Consider the following 13,231-nt stretch of genomic DNA (forward strand, 5'->3'; position numbering starts at 1 on the left):
GTATCACCGATCCGTCCTGGCATCCGGTGCTGAAGAGGTCCAGAAGAGGCTCCAAAGTCTTCCTCCTATCCGACAAGAAGAGGACATCCGGACCGGCAAACATCTTCATCCAAGCGGCATCTTCGATCTTCTTCCATCCGGTGCGGAGCGGGTCCATGTTGAAGCAGCCGACGCGGATCCATCCTCTTCTTTCTGCGTCTCCCGACGAATGACGGTTCCTTTAAGGGACGTCATCCAAGATGGCGTCCCTCGAAGTCCGATTGGCTGATAGGATTCTATCAGCCAATCGGAATTAAGGTAGGAATATTCTGATTGGCTGATGGAATCATCCAATCAGAATCAAGTTCAATCCGATTGGCTGATCCAATCAGCCAATCAGATTGAGCTCGCATTCTATTGGCTGTTCCGATCAGCCAATAGAATGCGAGCTCAATCCTATTGACTGGGTGCATTGGGTGGGTTTTATTTTTTTGACTAGGGTTAGGGCTGCAAAAGAGCTAACTGCCCTTTTCAGGGCAATGCCCATCCAAATGCCCTTTTCAGGGCAATGGGGAGCTTAGGTTTTTTTTAGATAGTATTTTATTTGGGGGGTTGGTTGTGTGGGTGGTGGGTTTTACTGTTGGGGGTGGTTTGTATTTTTTTTTACAGGTAAAAGAGCTGATGGGACAATGCCCCGCAAAAGGCACATTTAAGGGCTATTGATAGTTTAGTTTAGGCTAGGGTTTTTTTATTTTGGGGGTGCTTTTTTTATTTTGATAGGGCTCTTAGATTAGGTGTAATTAGTTTAAAGATCTGTAATTTGTTTATTATTTTCTGTAATTTATTTTGTGAATTAGCTAATTTAATTTATTTGTTTTTAATTTAGTTAATTTATTTAATTGTAGGGTAGTGTTAGGTGTTAGTGTAACTTAGGTTAGGTTTTATTTTACAGGTAAATTTGTCTTTATTTTAGCTATGTAGTTATTAAATAGTTAATAACTATTCTACCTAGTTAAAATAAATACAAACTTGCCTGTAAAATAAAAATAAACCCTAAGCTAGATACAACTATTAGTATTTAGTTTTAAATAGGAATTATTTAGTTAATGATTGGAATTTTATTTAGATTTATTTAAATTATATTTAAATTAGATTTAAGTTAGGGGGTGTTAGAGTTAGGGTTAGACTTAGGTTTAGGGGTTAATAAATTTAGAATAGTGGCGGCGACATTGGGGCAGTAGATTAGGGGTTAATAAGTGTAGGTAGGTGGCGACGATGTCGGGGGCGGCAGATTAGGGTTTAATAAAAATAATGTAGGTGTCTGCGATGTTGGGGGCAGCAGATTAGGAGTTCATAAGTAAAATGTAGGTGGCGGCGATGTCCAGAGCGGCAGATTAAGGGTTAATAAGTATAATGTAGGTGGCGGCTATTTTGGGGGCGGTAGATTAGGGGTTAATAAGTGTAAAATTAGGGGTGTTTAGACTCGGGGTTCATGTTAGGGTGTTAGGTGTAGACATAAATTTTAATTTCCCCATAGGAACCAATGGGGCTGCGTTACTGAGTTTCACTCTGCTTTTTTGCAGGTGTAAGACTTTTTCTCAGCCAGCTCTCCCCATTGATCCCTATTGGGAAATCGTGCACGAGCACGTACAACCAGCTCACCGCTGACTTGTGTGTGTGGAGCAAAATTTTGCTCTACGCTCACTTTTTGTCTTTTAATGCCGGGTTTGTAAAAACCTGTAATACCAGCGCTGTATGTAAGTGAGCAGTGAGAATAAACTGCTTGTTAGCACTGCATAGCCTCTAACGAAAAACTCATAATCTAGCCGTTAGTCTTCATATTGTTTTTAGATCACACAAATACAAAATTGCACAGTAGCCGAATATTCAAAAAGTTTGTTGAATATTCGGTACAAAACATTTGGCCGGACCAAATATTTCACTCATGCACACTTTTGTGAAGTATTGTACAATAGTGATGAATAGATCTTTAATGAATCAATACCATGTATGGTAATACACCTCTAAAATGTCTTCTTTGGCCATTTTGGAGTGTCTTGCACATGTGCATCACAATATAATCATTCTAACTAGTCTTGAAATACAATTTTGGGGCTTTATCAAGTGCCTTAAAGTGTTAAACTTGAAAAGCCAACATTGGTTTCAAAAAGGTGTTGAAAAGTCTCTTGAAAAGGAATTGTGATCATCAAGAAGATTCCAGCCCAATAGTAAAAATACAGCTTTTATCAAGGAGCTGAACATGCAAACTTAGATTTAGGAAATAGGACAAAACACGCTATTGTGATCATGTCAAATAGAAACATGGCCTTTTTTTCTGAAAAAAGAGCTGAAAAAGCCTCAACTGATAGATAGTGATAGACCCACAGATATTTATTTTTTTCCCTCATAATTGTTATTATTTCTTTGATATGTATTGTATTGTTTGGATTGTGCAATATTTTCATTTACTTAGTTTGTTTTTTACTTGAGACAATGTTCTTTAGACTGATAATAAAATAATGGCAATTACTTGCAGGTATGGAGAACTGTGAGAAGTGCCCTGAAGATCACTGGTCTAATCCCGCTAGAAATGAATGCATCAGACGCACTATAGACTTTCTATCCTATGAAGATACATTGGGCATGAGTTTAGCGTGCTTTGCTTCCCTTTTTCTTCTGATCACAATTGCAGTTTTGTGGATTTTTATTAAACACAGGGACACTCCCATAGTTAGAGTTAATAATCGTAACCTCACCTACATCCTGCTTGTGGCCCTTATTTTATCTTATGTCTGTACATTTTTGTTTATTGGAAAACCTGTGCAGCTATTGTGTCGTCTGAGACAACCGACCTTTGGATTTGTTTCCACTGTTGCAATTTCTGCTATTCTTGGGAAAACAATGACAGTTGTAATTGCCTTTAATGCCACAAAGCCTGGAAGTAAATTAAAGAAACTGATGGGATCTAAGATGTCAACTGCACTGGTTTTTGTCTGCTCCTTGGGGGAACTTGTGATATGTTTTATTTGGTTATCATGTTACCCACCATTTGTGGATATTGATATAAAGACTTCACCTGGGTCAATAATCCTGCTGTGTAATGAAGGTCACGTCATTGCATTCTTTCTGGTGGTTTCGTACGTTGGAATATTAGCGTTATTTAGCTTCATTATTGCCTTTTTAGCACGAAAATTGCCGGACAGCTTCAATGAGTCGAAATACATTACCTTTAGCATGTTAGTGTTCTGCAGTGTCTGGCTCTCCTTTATCCCATCATACCTTAGTACTAAAGGCAAATATGTTATAGCTGTAGAAATATTTAGCATTCTAGCCTCCACTTCTGGTGTTTTGTTATGTATATTTGCACCTAAATGTTATATTATAATACTGAAGCCTCAGCTCAATAGCCGAGCACAAATTAATGTTAAGAAGCAATCTAAGTAAAACTGAATAATGTTTTTTTTATTGAATGGACATCAAGTTGCAAATAAAATACCTTTTTAAAGTCTTGCAATAAATAAACATACCAAATAATTTCAGGAGCCTTTAAGAATTAGAATGTTACAAATTGTTATTGAGGGACATAGGTCAGAGGTTTATCGAAGAAGACAGAGTATTTGGATATGAGAGAGGAAATATAGTTGGGAGCGAGGTTGTTGAGTGCTTTATTGGTTAGAGTTAATACTTTAAATTGCATTCTAAATTGTATGGATAGCCAGTGTAGAGATTGGCAGAGCGGAGCAGCTGATGTGGTTTGACGACTTAGGTGGATGAGTCTTGCTGAAGCATTCATAATAGATTGGAGGGGGGAGAGCCAGTGTTTGGGAAGCAAAACAAAAGGTTAGGGTCTAGCGCAATTTTGAGATACAGTGCTCCCTTTATAATTGATCCAGAGAAGAGATAAAAAAAACAAACAGCTATTTTAACAATGAAAATGAAGCACTGGTACACAAATAGGTTTACAAAATTCCCCTGACCATGAACCTGCTAGCCAGTATCCCTTTAATAAACTTAAAAATTGCAGTATCACAAATAAATTATAAATGTAAATGCATATGCTAAAAATTTTATCAAGACAATTTTAATTATTAAAAAATCAAAACAAATACAAAACATTCAAAGATTTGATTAAATAAAACAGAAATTTAATAAAATAGATGGTTAATAACATAGAAGTAACATTTCATGAAGAATGCTTGGTAAAAGATATGCATACATAAAATGTCTCTTAAAAGAGCCAAGTACTCTATAACGAGTCTTCAAAGTTAAAGTTCAGGAATAAATGCTTCCAGAGCTGGTGATGTCTAGAGGCCCAAAGAGACAGGAAAGGTCTCTTTACAGGCAGTAAAACAGTTGACAAAATGGTGTAATTAGATTCTTACACCGGATATTTTCGTTTTGGCTCCTTTAGATTTCCAAATAACCACAAGTGATAGTGGTCTTCCTGGGCTCTTTAATCCAATACCCGGTACCTCTTCCTTCACCCCTGCTCTCTCCCTCTGTCCTTTCTCACATCAGCGGCTGCTTACCTGGCATTTCTTCCTGGGTGGCCTCTCATCGCCTAAACTTTAACATGTTCAAGGCAGAGCTCTTTTTAACTCTGCCTCTAGCTCTACCCAACTACTGATTTTTCTATCACTGGCAGAGGCATCACCATCTCCCAATCAGTCCAAGTCCACTGCCTTGGAGTTAAACGTAACTCAAATTTTCCTTCACCCCCCACATTCATTCCCTTTCTTCATTCTGCCACATCCCCCTACGTATTATTTCCAATATTTGCCCATTTCTAAGCGCTGAGAGCACAAAGCAAATAATCCACTCCCTTGTAATTTCCCAACTTGACTAATGCAATAAACTACTTAGTGGCTTTCCTCTTTCCCATCTAATTTATTACATTAACAGACAAATAATTATTACTTTGAAGTGCATGCTGGTTTATAGGCAAATCTTAAAAACTGTCATCCTTATCTCCAATAAGTATACCACAATTAGTAATATTTCCCCTATGCGTCCAGGATCATCAGTCTGTCTAGCATTACTGCTTGGAAGAATTTTATGAGGACAACTCATTTGTGTTTAAAAAAATGATCATTCACTGTTATTTTATCCAAATAACTCACCAGAAATGTCAAAACAAACTATAGAGGATGTTTTTCATACAGCCATCCTTTGGAGATATAGTAAAGGAAAACAATATATATTGTTTTTTAAAGCTATCTACAACATTTATTAAAACTTTTACCTTTTACAGCATCTTCAAATTGTAAATCTCCAATAGCAGAATTGAAGAAAAGACAACTTGACACAGATTTTATTGTTCCAGGAGGATGCTTGCCCAGGCAACGTTGTATTATCTGGCAATCTCAACCATTAATAGGCAACATCTTGAGCTGTTCTTTTATTCTTTTCAGTGGTAATCAATTTGATAATGTAAGAGTAAGAGTGTTAGGCTTTTTCCACTTTTCGCATTCTATTGAGGTCTATGTGGGAATACGTTAGCGTGGTCACGATATTCAAACTTTTTTTTTTTTACATGTGTCTGGTTAGTGATTGTGCGAACATTTTTGATTTTCAACTTGAAAATTTTTATTTTTTTAGAGAGGGGGAGAGAAAACAAAATAGAGACATTGAGAAAGAGCAAGCAAGAGATACAAAGAAATAGATAGAAATATAAAGATAGGTAGAGAGAGAGATAGATAGTGATATTGATAGAGAAAGGGAAAAAGAGAGAAAAAGAGAGAGTGAGCAAGAGTGAGAGAGATAAATATTGAGAAAGAGAGAAAGACAGATATAAAATAGAGAGAATGAGAAATATAGATAGAGTAAGATAGAGAGGGAGAGAGAAATGCTGAGATAGAGAGGGAGAGAGAAAGAATGAAATGTAGAAAAATGTATAGAAAGAGAGAAAAAGAGAGAAAGAGGAATATAGCTAGCTAGCATGAGATATTGAGAGAGAGATAAATATTGAGAGAAAGACAGATACAAAATAGAGATAGGCCGCAATGATCAAGTGCCACAAGACATCAAAATATTCTAAGGGATGTTGAACGAGCCTGTTGGAATATTCCAAGATCCTGACATAGCAGCATCGCTGAGGGGCATTTACTGTACACGCCATTGGTCTGTGAGGCTGGCTTAGATAACACCCAGCATCGCTGACCATTTTGGCGATGTATAGTAATAGGATCCCTAGAATATAACTGCTGTCTGCCTAACTGCTAATCCTAATACCCCTAAACCGAAGTACCCCACAATAGTAAACTAACACTGAAATAATAAAGATTTAAACCACCAGGAAGTTTTAGAATACATCTATGTTAAGTACCCCGTAGCTGCTGGCTACCACGATTATTTACCTAAAAATTAAGTAACCCTATCCAACGGGTTCCTGCCACCCCCCCCCCCCCCCAGAATCGTAGTTTACATTGTAAAAACGTGAACACAGATTCTAAATTCCTACCTTTTTTCCTTATACTTTATGATAGTGTCCAGACTTGGTTTTATATTTGGTGAGTACTCCATTTGCTAGTCCCTCACTCTCTGAAGGGGTCTAGCTTTTGGATAACACATATTCCTCTGTACTCCTGCTTGTGGCCCTTATTTTATCTTATGTCTGTACATTTTTGTTTAATGGAAAACCCGTGCAGCTATTGTGTCGTCTGAGACAACCGACCTTTGGATTTGTTTCCACTGTTGCAATTTCTGCTATTCTTGGGAAAACAATGACAGTTGTAATTGCCTTTAATGCCACAAAGCCTGGAAGTAAATTAAAGAAACTGATGGGATCTAAGATGTCAACTGCACTGGTTTTTGTCTGCACCTTGGGGGAACTTGTGATATGTTTTACTTGGTTATCATGTTACCCACCATTTGTGGATATTGATATAAAGACTTCACCTGGGTCAATAATCCTGCTGTGTAATGAAGGTCACATCATTGCATTCTTTCTGGTGGTTTCATACATTGGAATATTAGCGTTATTTTGCTTCATTATTGCCTTTTTAGCACGAAAATTGCCGGACAGCTTCAATGAGTCGAAATACATTACCTTTAGCATGTTAGTGTTCTGCAGTGTCTGGGTCTCCTTTATCCCATCATACCTTAGTACTAAAGGCAAATATGTTATAGCTGTAGAAATATTTAGCATTCTAGCCTCCACTTCTGGTGTTTTGTTATGTATATTTGCACCTAAATGTTATATAATAAAACTGAAGCCTCAGCTCAATAGCCGAGCACAAATTAATGTTAAGAAGCAATCTAAGTAAAACTGAATAATGTTTTTTTTTATTGAATGGACATCAAGTTGCAAATAAAATACCTTTTTAAAGTCTTGCAATAAATAAACATACCAAATATGTTTCAGGAGCCTTTAAGAATTAGAATGTTACAAATTGTTATTGAGGGACATAGGTCAGAGAGAAAAAGAGAGAGTGAGCAAGAGTGAGAGAGATAAATATTGAGAAAGAGAGAAAGAGAGAGAGAGAAAGACAGATATAAAATAGAGAGAATGAGAAATATAGATAGAGTAAGATAGAGAGGGAGAGAGAAATGCTGAGATAGAGAGGGAGAGAGAAAGAATGAAATTTAGAAAAATGTATAGAAAGAGAGAAAAAGAGAGAAAGAGAAATATAGCTAGCTAGCGTGAGATATTGAGAGAGAGATAAATATTGAGAGAAAGACAGATACAAAATAGAGATAGGCCGCAATGATCAAGTGCCACAAGACATCAAAATATTCTAAGGGATGTTGAACGGTTCCTGCCCCCCCCCCCCCAGAATTGTAGTTTACATTGTAAACACGTGAACACAGATTCTAAATTCCTACCTTGTTTCCTTATACTATATGATAGTGTCCAGACTTGGTTTTATATTTGGTGAGTACTCCATTTGCTGGTCCCTCACTCTCTGAAGGGGTTTAGCTCTTGGATAACACATCTTCCTCTGTACTCTAGTATTCTACCTCTCTTTGCCTGTTTTTCTCTCACCCCTCGCTTTCCCCCTTTACCCCCTCCCTGGGGTCTTTCCCCCCCTTTTTTTTTTTTCTTCTCCCTCTCTTCCTTCCCTGTGCCTTGCAAAATAGAAGAAAGCATACTATGGCGCTAACCTTCCTCACTTTGAATGTGAAGGGCCTGAACTCCCCCAACAAGCGCAGTCTGTTAAGAAACTTTCTTAAATCTCGTAATCCTGATGTAGTCTATTTGCAAGAGACTCATTGGTCGACCACACATATGCCTACACTCAAGTTCTCGGATTACTCTGAAATATTCCATTCTACTTACAAAGACAAAACGAGAGGCGTCTCTATCCTGATTAATAAAAGGGTAGCGTTTCATTTGGTTCATGCGGAAAGGGATGAGGAAGGTCGCTTCCTTATGCTGATAGGGAAACTTAATGAACAATTGTTCACTCTAGTTAATGTATACAGTCCTAACCAAAGACAGGACTCTCCTCCTAGCTGATAGACTGAAACAAGACACCCTGGTCTTGGGGGGTGATTTTAACCTTGTCTGGGATCCTCTCTTAGACAAGAAAATCCCTTCCAATAAACGGATTGACTCTTATACCACATCGGTGGCCCAGAAGTTTCAACACTTGATTGCCCAACACTCTCTTTTTGACGTATGGCGGGCACACCATCCTGATGCGAAAGAGTTCACATACTTCTCAGCCTCTCATAGGTCCTACTCCAGGCTTGATTATTTTTTTGTTGATTCATGGATGTTGAACTCTATTAATGAGGCGCGTATACACTATTGTACTTGGTCAGACCACGATGCCGTCACATTCCAGGTGTATGGCCCGAGGGCGTCTATAGATAGGCCTCATTGGAGGTTTCCTTGGTTCCTGTGGAAGGATACTTCCTTCCTACTGAGGCTTGAGGATGAAATCATTAAGTTCCTGCAAGACAATTGAGAGGGGCAAATGTCCCATCAGATTCGATTTGCGGCCTTGAAAGCTTATCTACGGGGTTTCTGTATTACTAAGGTGGCAGAAATACGTCGTTCAAGGGGGGCTCCCTTGGGAAAGCTCCACTGCGACCTTCGATTGGCCGAAACACTAAATAGACAAAACCCCACTCAGGCACTCTCCACTGAGGTACAGAGTCTGAGAAGTCAGATCAAGGAGCTGGAATTACAGAGAATCCAAAATGCCCTCTCAGTTTTAAAACAACTTCTTTACCACAAAAGTAAAAGGGCGGATTCGCTTCTGGCCGGTAAATTGAGAAAGCGAACGGCTACAGCAAGAATACCTTATATCACACAGGATGGTAAGAGAGTTTACGCCCCAGCTGCCATTGGATCAGTCTTTGCTATGTTCTATGACGAATTATATAACATTGCCAAAAGTGAGCACCCTCGATCTGCCTCGATCATGGAAATTGGCGACTTCCTTCGAGACCTCGGAGGAAGATGGAGAGTCTCTCCTGACACCGTTTACTGATAGAAAAATTTCACTACTTCTTAAAAATCTGAAAAATAACAAGGCCTCGGGACCTGACGGTTTTCCTGGTGCTTTCTATAAGAGATTTTCTAAATTACTGACTCCGGTGCTAGGACAACTTTTTAACAAAATTAAATCAGATGGCCAAATATTGAGAGAGAACCTTGAGGCGTCAATCGTCGCTATTCCTAAACCGAATAAAGACATGACGCTATGCAGTAGTTACCGCCCGGTTTTGTTAATCAATGTCGATGTGAAACTTTATTCGAAACTCCTTGCGGACAGGCTAGTTAACCTACTACCCACCCTAATAGAGTCGGACCAGGTCGGCTTTACTAAAGGCCATCAGGGGCCGGATAACACAAGACGCTTAATTACGATATTCTCAGATGCCTGTAGGAATGGTACCCCACTGGTAGCCCTGTCCCTAGATGCTGAGAAAGCTTTCAAAATGGTATGGTGGGAATGCCTATGGGAAGTTCTAAGAGTGTTCAACTCCCCCCCCCCCCCAAATTGTTTTAGCCATTCAGGTCCTCTACACTTCCCCCACGCTCGTATCAGGGGCCCAGGTTTTTGTTCGCCGGTAATAAATATTTCCAATGGCACCAGATAGGGGTGTCCCCTCTCTCCTTTAATCTTTTCCCTGGTGATGGAACCTTTTGCCCAAGCAATACGTTTGTCAGATGTAATTACTGGGTTTCCATACCAGTCATGCGAGGAAAAGATCGCCCTTTTTGCGGATGACGTGACCCTTCTATTGACTAACCCGGAGTCTTCGATCCCAAAGGTCTTTGACCTAATTGAAAAATTTGGCTGGTATAGCTACTACAAGTCTAATGTAGCTAAGACTGAAGCATACGCCATGAACATTGCCGCAGAACGATTACGTGCACTGCCGGATAAATTTGAATTCCAGTGGTCTACAGAATGCCTAACACACCTGGGCGTAATGCTCAGTGACAATGTAGACACTATGACCAAACTTAACTTTGATAAGTTGACGGCCAAAATCAGATCCTTGACGATATCATGGGACCATCGTGAGATTTCTTGGCTAGGTCGTGTTGCCACGCTTAAGATGTCACTCCTCCCGAAGGCCTTATATTTGTTCCGATGCCTCCCCTTCAATGTGCCTCACCGGATTCTTCAACAGATCCATAGAATTTTCCTCCAATATGTGTGGGGACGCGGGATCCCCCAAATTGCGTATAAAATTTTCCAGAGACCCTTCTCCAAGGGAGGTATTGCGTTTCCCAACATATATCTCCATTATGAAGCAACGAGGCTCACACATATCACTGCATGGGGAGTAGAGACAGGTAGACCAGGCTGGTACCACCTGGAACAACTAGCCTTGCCGGCAGATCTGGACCTCTGGGATGCTATCTGGTTACCTAAGCATGTGAACCTTTTAGCTCGGATTAATAATCCCATTGTCAGTCAATCTCTACGTATCTGGTACGAGCTTCGCCACAGACAGGGTGTTTCACCCTACCCTTCTCCTATTCAGAGCCTGAGGGGCCTACTGTGGAACTCACCGGAGATTCATATTGACTTTTGGAAGAGTAAAGACATCACAAAGATTCAATGTTTTCTTACAGCGCTGAAAGTGTGGACCTATAGCTCCTGTCTATAGTGGGTCCCCAGGTGCCCACTTTTAGAAAATATGTGTCAAAACGTGGTTTAGAAAGGAGCGCCAAATCTTGGCGAGGTCTGGTGCGGTATAGGTGTGAAAATATGGTATTCTGTCTGAAAAAATGTATAGCGCTATAGCTCAGCTACAATTATGGTAGTTGTGCTGTATAGATGTGTAGGTTTTGATATCTAGATATAAGATCTAAGAGTGGCACAGTTGATACATAAAAGCATTTAATACATATTAAACATATAAAACAAGGGTGTCGTTTAAAATATATTTTAGCAGAACGGCAAGAAATAATGTGTAAAAACACATAAACACATAAATATCTATAAAAACACGCGTGTTTTGCTTGTTAGCTGTATGTATAATGTCTCATAAAGTTCGTCTCATATATAGTTGTGTTGGCATAAATCAGAAAATGATAAACAATAAAAAATAATAAAAAACAATGAAAAGTAAATAATGTCCAATAATCCCTTCTCAAAGTTAAGAGATATATAAAAAAAGGGTAAGTAGTGTCCAAAAATCCCTTCTCAAAGTTAAGAGATATAAATAGATTTTCACATGTGTATCCAAAAAATAAACTGTCCAAATTTAAGTGTTGTCCAAAAACGTGGTATAAATGAATAGTGCAAATCCAGCAGATTCAAAAGTTCTATTAAAAAAGCTTTGCAAAAAACATTTCAAAGAAACATTTAAAAAACATCAAAATGAAGGTAGATGAAAAAAAGTTCTATCGAAATATGGTGACAAAGAATAATCCGTGAAGTCAATCCAAAATAGTGATAAAGATAAGTCCAAAAAAGATGTAAAATATCCAAAAGATAAAAAATAAAAAATAAATGATTAGTATGTGCACAAACTAGTGAGAGTGATCCCAAAAAGGGGGCTTATGTGGAGGGGTTATGTTTCCATGTAGAAAAATTATTTGCTGTATAAAAAGTAAAAATAAAAATAAAAATAAGCAAAAATACAAAAATATAAATAAAAAAAATATAAATAAAAATAATCCTAGGGAATCTTCAAACCCTGAAAATAAAAGATAATAACAATAGTGTAATACTGTATTATAATTCAACAATCAAGGAATAAATAGCTCACCATAGCTCTGTCAACGCGTTTCGGCCCACAAGAGAGGCCTTTATCAAGACCTCTTGATAAAGGCCTCTCTTGTGGGCCGAAACGCGTTGACAGAGCTATGGTGAGCTATTTATTCCTTGATTGTTGAATTATAATACAGTATTACACTATTGTTATTATCTTTTATTTTCAGGGTTTGAAGATTCCCTAGGATTATTTTTATTTATATTTTTTTTATTTATATTTTTGTATTTTTGCTTATTTTTATTTTTATTTTTACTTTTTATACAGCAAATAATTTTTCTACATGGAAACATAACCCCTCCACATAAGCCCCCTTTTTGGGATCACTCTCACTAGTTTGTGCACATACTAATCATTTATTTTTTGTTTTTTATCTTTTGGATATTTTACATCTTTTTTGGACTTATCTTTATCACTATTTTGGATTGACTTCACGGATTATTCTTTGTCACCATATTTCGATAGAACTTTTTTTCATCTACCTTCATTTTGATGTTTTTTAAATGTTTCTTTGAAATGTTTTTTGCAAAGCTTTTTTAATAGAACTTTTGAATCTGCTGGATTTGCACTATTCATTTATACCACGTTTTTGGACAACACTTAAATTTGGACAGTTTATTTTTTGGATACACATGTGAAAATCTATTTATATCTCTTAACTTTGAGAAGGGATTTTTGGACACTACTTACCCTTTTTTTATATATCTCTTAACTTTGAGAAGGGATTATTGGACATTATTTACTTTTCATTGTTTTTTATTATTTTTTATTGTTTATAATTTTCTGATTTATGCCAACACAACTATATATGAGACGAACTTTATGAGACATTATACATACAGCTAACAAGCAAAACACGCGTGTTTTTATAGATATTTATGTGTTTATGTGTTTTTACACATTATTTCTTGCCGTTCTGCTAAAATATATTTTAAACGACACCCTTGTTTTATATGTTTAATATGTATTAAATGCTTTTATGTATCAACTGTGCCACTCTTAGATCTTATATCTAGATATCAAAACCTACACATCTATACAGCACAACTACCATAATTGTAGCTGA

The 13,231-nt window shown here is 37.7% G+C and overlaps 2 protein-coding genes across 2 annotated transcripts; both read left to right on the plus strand.

The window, feature by feature from the left end:
* Positions 1-2,517: 2,517 nt before the first annotated feature.
* On the plus strand, positions 2,518-3,423 carry LOC128666063 (vomeronasal type-2 receptor 26-like). The gene has a single exon (XM_053720447.1). It carries the CDS (start codon positions 2,518-2,520, stop codon positions 3,421-3,423), a length of 906 nt encoding a protein of 301 aa, XP_053576422.1.
* Positions 3,424-5,783: 2,360 nt separating this feature from the next.
* Positions 5,784-7,244, plus strand: LOC128666073 (vomeronasal type-2 receptor 26-like). Its single transcript, XM_053720459.1, has 2 exons — positions 5,784-5,801; positions 6,534-7,244. The coding sequence occupies exons 1-2, from the start codon at positions 5,784-5,786 to the stop codon at positions 7,242-7,244; spliced, it is 729 nt and encodes a 242-aa protein (XP_053576434.1).
* The last annotated feature ends 5,987 nt before the right edge of the window (positions 7,245-13,231 follow it).

The sequence above is a fragment of the Bombina bombina genome, chromosome 1, assembly GCF_027579735.1.
Source record: "Bombina bombina isolate aBomBom1 chromosome 1, aBomBom1.pri, whole genome shotgun sequence".
Lineage (NCBI taxonomy): Eukaryota > Metazoa > Chordata > Amphibia > Anura > Bombinatoridae > Bombina > Bombina bombina.